At 38.1% G+C, this 6,541-nt stretch overlaps 1 protein-coding gene across 1 annotated transcript; it reads left to right on the forward strand.

The window, feature by feature from the left end:
• Positions 1-4,646: 4,646 nt before the first annotated feature.
• Positions 4,647-6,281, forward strand: LOC131148171 (uncharacterized). The gene is made up of 4 exons (XM_058097902.1): positions 4,647-5,304; positions 5,408-5,555; positions 5,606-5,792; positions 5,835-6,281. The coding sequence occupies exons 1-4, from the start codon at positions 4,647-4,649 to the stop codon at positions 6,279-6,281; spliced, it is 1,440 nt and encodes a 479-aa protein (XP_057953885.1).
• The last annotated feature ends 260 nt before the right edge of the window (positions 6,282-6,541 follow it).

Raw genomic sequence — 6,541 nt, forward strand, 5'->3', positions numbered from 1 at the left:
AATGGTTAAATTCCAAGAAAGAAAAAAATTAAATTTGTTAACTTAGTAATGACGACTGTTACTTTTCCATTATATAATCTACTAGCAACCTTTTATAATTTGTCATTATTACCCATTAGTAGCAACTATTTTTACTTCCTCACTATTACTTTTCCATATTATATGTTATTAGTGATCCATAAGAAATGTGTAAACAATATAGGATATAGGGTATTAGTGACGGAGTTCCTTCGTCACTATTGATGCACTTCTAGTAACAACTTTTAATCTATTACTATTATTCAGCTATTAGTCACGGATGTAAATTCGTTACTAAAAATTTAGTAATAGTGATGAATTTATGTTTTACAAACTTTTAATTATTAATGACAACTCTATTTCTAATGATGGATGAAAACCATCAATATTAATTGAAGAGTAGTGACAACTACAAAATCATCACTAGTAGTCAGTTGACACGATCAATATAATGACTAACGTTGAATCATCCAAAACTTGTCACTATTAAGTAGCAGTGATGATCATTAGTTTTTAGTGATGGTTTTTATTTGTCACTAATAGTCAAACTTTTTTTATAGTGAAAGTTCCAACACAAGTAATACTACGAATCACGAGCTCGTGACCATTACGGATTCACATAACAATACATGAAAGGTAAATATATAAGGGGTCACAGGCTTGTGACCATTACATTGGTCCATAAGTAACACATGAACAAAAATACTAAGTGCCACTTGGATTGTATCCTTACGGGCTCATCACAGAAAGTAGGATTCAACACATGAAAGGTGAATGTATAAGGTGCACAAACTCTCTTCTATTCTCCTCTTGCACTCTCTTGTGAGCTTGTGATGTCACGACACATGAGTCTTATTAGATCACTACTTTACCTAAAAGTTTAAGCTATTAGGTTGTGAACCAATAATGTACATCAACTTTTAACACTCCCCGTGCAGTCCAACCGTACGTAGAGAAATAAACACATAATAAATTTTTAAATAACATAAAATAAATATGGGCGACAAAACTATAATCTAAAATCTCCTGTTAACCCGTTCTGGTACGATATTAAATTACTATTCTATCTAAAATTTAAACTTGTTAAGTTGTAATATCAAGCTTTAACAAGCCTAAACCCCGCCACATCTGAATTCATGGATGCATGGCACTGTACATGTATCTGACCCTCGAGGTTGCGAGGAAGCGGAGCATTGAGAGAATTAGAAGAAATCAAGGTTGACGCCCCGCGTGTTTCCACTTCCAACACTCGGTATTTATCCATGTGAAAAATTAAAAGGTCTCTTTCCAAATGCCTTTTGGACTCTTATCACTGAGTTTTATATATATATATATATATTTGTGGACGGTTCGTCAACCTTATATATATATATATAATATTTTTATTCTCTCATACCATACGTGCCACGTGGAAACTAGTACTACCGACCATTAATCATAGAAGCATGGTGCTTCATGCCCAACATTGTACGCACACAACCTTCCTCCCAAGTTCCATCAAATTTCCGTTTTAGTCGTGAATTTAAGAACTTGACTAACAAAATATTTATGTAAGGGTTTTTGGTTTGGACCGTTTGGTGCATGGTAATTAATGACGGTACAGTTTTTTTTTTTTCAAAATTAAAAATTTAGGTTTTCTTTCAACATATATTGTGAATAATTACAACTTTTTTTCCAATAAATCTAATAAATATAAGTTGGAGGCTCGTAATTTTATTAAGATAAAAAATTAATGAATTAACTCACGTCTCATCAATATATATATATATATATATATATATATATTTTATTACATAGGAACTCCAGCCACCAAAAAGCCATTCGAATCCCCTGGTACGGCACCAAACCTACGGATCAACGTCCTCCCCCTAGGTCTCGCTGATCAGGTAAAGTCCGGAATACGAACACGACTTCTGTGCATCAATTGGAAATTCAACCAACCCGACCCTCGGGACACATCTCTATTATCATCCACAGTCCTCGTTGGCTCACAGAAAACTCTCACCATCCACGGTTCTCGCTGGCTTACAGAGTGAACTCTAACCATCCATGGTCCCCGCTGGCTCACAGAGTAAATTCTTACCATCCACAAGTACTGCTGGTTCCGTGAATGTATCTACCTAGAATTGTACCCCCGATGCTCCTTCTTATGTGTTGATGTCTTTCCACCGCGTCATGCTCGTGGGGGCCATGTCTCATCAATATTGCTAGAATGAGAAAGTGTCCCCTTCAATTACAAAGCTAGCTCTTCGATCTTCAACTTATGGGGCGCATCTAATAAATAAGCAAAAAAATTTTCGACAAATATTTTGATGGTACTCGTTAACTTAATTTCATGTTCCCATTGAAATTCTACTAAAATAAAGATGAGCTATCTAGGATCTTGATGGGGATCAACAATCCCCAAACATAACATTTGCTAAGATGGTGTCATATGGATACATTCGCTGGGATGGAGGCAATTGCACACCTTTACAAAAAAAAAATGCATAACTTCATCTACAAAGGCTCAAATAACCTGATTCCAATTGGACTGGAAAGAAGACTCCCATGCCTTTCTTTGGGTACAGGGAAACACATAAAGTTCAAAGTGCGCACGAGTTGGCATCCTAATAACAGTAGTGATTCATCTAGAAATTCTGCATCACATTGACAGATGTACACCTTCACCAAATATGCATAACTTTCTCTACAAAAGTCTAAATGGAGTGGTTTAAAGCGTGTTGCAAAGAAGACTTCCGCATCTTTAATTTGGTATACGATATGTGAGCTAATTCAAAGTATTGGACATTTATAAGGCCGAAGAATGAGACTATTTGTCTTTAAATTTCTACATTTTTGACTTTTTGGTTTCACTTTATCATTTTCCATTCAAAGTTTTGTTATATTTTATTTACCTATGGTTCGAGGGTGGTTCCAACATCTATATATATAGCCAGGAATGTAAGTTATTGGGGACATCAAGTATTTGGCATTGAATCAAGAGTTATTGTCTTGTGCTTAAGCTTTAAGCTTGTTCCCTCTTTGTGAGTGAGTGGTGAGAGACCACAACCCTTCTCCTTTAGAGATTGAGTGGTGAGAGGCCATGAAATTATAATTCTCCATTCTCCATCTTAACATTACACTAGCTATTGTGTGAGATTATTACCTCAACAATCAAGGGAATCAATCATAAGCCCAAGTAGCGCCGAGAATCATCATTCGGGATATCGAGCAAGGTCGACCGTGTTGTGTTCATCATTCTGAATAATTTAAGTAAGCTCATTTCAAACACTTCCAAAATACACCCTAGATATTCAATATAATATTCATCTTCCAATATCCTTTTTAAAAAAAAATAAAAATTCATTACATGTCTTTGAACAAACTTCGCAGATAAACTCTTCAAAGCCAAAAAGATTTTCAACACTTGAATGCTTGATTGTGTCTTATTCTAAGGATATATAATTTGCATGTTTAGGCTTAATTCTAAGGCTTGAATCTACTATCTTTCAAGTAATTATCTTGTCCTACTTGATTAGGTCCTTAAGGACAAGTCTACATGAATCTTTTAACTTTTTGAATTTTCCACAACTTGTAGTTTTCGCATATAGTTTATATTGTTCATTGTGGCTAATTAAATTCTCATCTTAAAGTGTATCTAGTGTGTGCACATTTGTGAGAGAGTCTTTAGTAGAACTAAGGTTCCTAGAAATGTCCTACATCATTTGGTATCAGAGCCTAGGTTTGGTTAGGTTGGCTGGTTTACATAGCTTGAATAATGGATTGACCCTCCTTTTCATTTTGGCCGAATGCCCCATTGGGTGTTCCTTGTGTTGGCCTAGTACCCATTAGATGGAAACTAGGTCTGGAAATGCATACCGAGGTCATAGATCTTATTATGAATGGGATAACATCCTTGATGACCTCCAAGCTATAACAAGTCTTTAGATTGAATAGGGACCTAAAAGAGGCCTTAACTAGAATTGAGAGGTTGGAAACTCAAAACCCATAAGACCCACCTCAAGGAAACATAGAGTAGCCCTTAGAAAAAGAAAGTGAAGGCCAAGAGAGGCTTCCATCTAGGGAACAACCTTTATCCCCGAGGATTCGACCTCACTCTAAGAGGACGGACTCCTCTTCCACCAAGATGACCCCCCCCCCCCGAGCTAATTATGGGAGACCCCAATATCGTGATCCTTATGACCCATACTGGGATGATGAGGAATATGACTTGGATGAATTTCAAGGTCAGAGGCCACACTATAGGGACCGACATGATCCTTACGAGGACATGACTAGGAAGGTGAAGGTAGAAGCCCCTACATTTGATGGTCAAATGAATCCCAAACTTTTTCAAGATTGGTTAGATGAGATGGATGCCTACTTTAAGTGGTATAGGATGATTGACCCTCATCGGGTCTAATTCGCTAAGATGAGATTGATTAGGCAAGAAAAACTCCATTGGATGAATGTGGAGAGGCAAGAGGCTCGCCTATGTCTTAGGACCATTAAGCATTGGGATTTGATGAAAGATAGACTCACTAAGAATTATGTGCCTATTAGCTACCAAGAGCGCCTTATGGACAAACTCTACAGCTTGCTCTAGGGTAATATAACTATTTCTGAGTATAACTATTTCTGAGTATATGACCCAATTCGATGAGTTGTCTATTAAGTGTGGAGTTGATGAGACAGAGAGCCAACAAATTGCTAGGTTCCACACTAGTTTAAGGCCTGAACCAAGGAGAGAGATGTTTCCCCATCGTATAACATCTCTTGAGCAAGCATTTAATCTAGCTCATGACTTTGAGCAGATGAACAAAGGGCCAAGGGGAAGGCGGTATGGCAACCCCTTAAATGAATCATATCCTAGGAAAATCCAAGGCACTGACAAGTCTAAACAAGCATCTGCAGGACATGTCACTTCTCGTGGGAGCAACCCTACAGTCCAACAACGATTAGATAAAGGGAAAGCCCTGATGGCGGGATCCTCTCGCCAAAATTTTGGCACAAAAGTATGTTTCAAGTGCCACAAAAAGGGGCACTTTGCTAGGAAATGCCCTATTAGGAATTTAGCAATTGAGAGAGAAGAGGAAGAGGAAGAGGAAGAAGATGATGCACCATATGATGCTGCAAATGAAGCGGGTGAAGGTGTGCTAAGTAGTGAGGATGATGAGAATGTGCAGCTAAGTGTGATAAGACGTCTTATGGTAATGCCTAGGGGAGAGGAAGATTGGCATCATACTTCTATTTTCTACACTTATATCAAGTGTAGGAGTAAAAACTACAAGGTGATCATAGATGGTAGGAGCTGCATGAATGTGATTTCAAAGTCAACAGGTGAAAAAATTGAGATTAAAAACAAAGCCTCATCCCAACCCATACAATGTTGTATGGGTCAATGCAGCCATCATGCCAGTAAGCCATAGGTTCTTAGTCCCCAATAAGATTGGAGAGTATGAGGACCAAATTTGGTGTGACGTGCTCCCCATGAACGTTGCTCATATTCTATTTGGGAGACCTTGGCTATTTGACATGGACGTCTCACATAATGGGTAAGCCAACACCTACACTTTTAAGTGTAATGCAAGAGAATCATTTTCAGTCCACTTGAGCCCAAGAGTGAGAAAAGCAAGAAGAAAGAGGAGACGAAAGGAAAACAAGCTGGTCGATCCTTACATATTTTGAACAAGAAGGACTTTGAGTTTGAGAGTCAAGAAACTCAGGTGGTTTATGTGGTTGTTGCCAAGGAAGCCGAGCTGGAGAGTCTTGAGCAGGAGACACCTTCAGAAGTATTCCCCATACACTCTGAGTTTGAGGATGTCATTTTTTAGCCACCGAGTGAATTGCCTCCGATGAGAGATATTCAATATGCTATTGATCTTGTTCTTGGTTCATCTCTACCTAATTTTCCACATTGTAGAATGAACCCAAAGGAACATGACGAGCTAAAGAGGCAAGTAGATGAACGAAGGGAAAAGGGTTTTATTCAAGAGAGCATGAGTCCATGTGCATGTCCTGCCCTTCTCACTCCCAAAAAGGATGACAACTGGAGGATGTGCAATGATAGTAGAGCTATCAACAAGATCATCGTCAAGTATCAATTTACCATACCTAGACTTGACGACATGCTTGACCAGATGGTGGGACCCAAAATATTTTCCAAGATAGATCTTAAAAGTGGATACCATCATATTAGAATTCGACCAGGGGATGAGTGGAAAATAGCTTTCAAGACAAAGGATGGGTTATATGAGTGGTTAGTGATTCCCTTAGCTTAACTAACGCACCAAGCACTTTCATGAGAGTTATGACCTAACTTTTAAGACTTTTCATTAGGCACCTCCTAGTAGTCTACTTTGATGATATCTTGATCTATAGTTAGACTAGGGAGGATCACCTTCTCCACTTGAGGAGTGTCTTTGAGGTCATAAGAGAACATAAACTGTATGCAAACCTAAAGAAGCGTGTCTTTATGACCACACAAATCATCTTCTTAGGGTTTGTAGTCTCTGACAAGGGAGTTTTCATTGACCCTAAA

This window comes from Malania oleifera, chromosome 2 (genome assembly GCF_029873635.1).
Source record: "Malania oleifera isolate guangnan ecotype guangnan chromosome 2, ASM2987363v1, whole genome shotgun sequence".
In the NCBI taxonomy this organism is placed as follows: Eukaryota; Viridiplantae; Streptophyta; class Magnoliopsida; order Santalales; family Ximeniaceae; genus Malania; species Malania oleifera.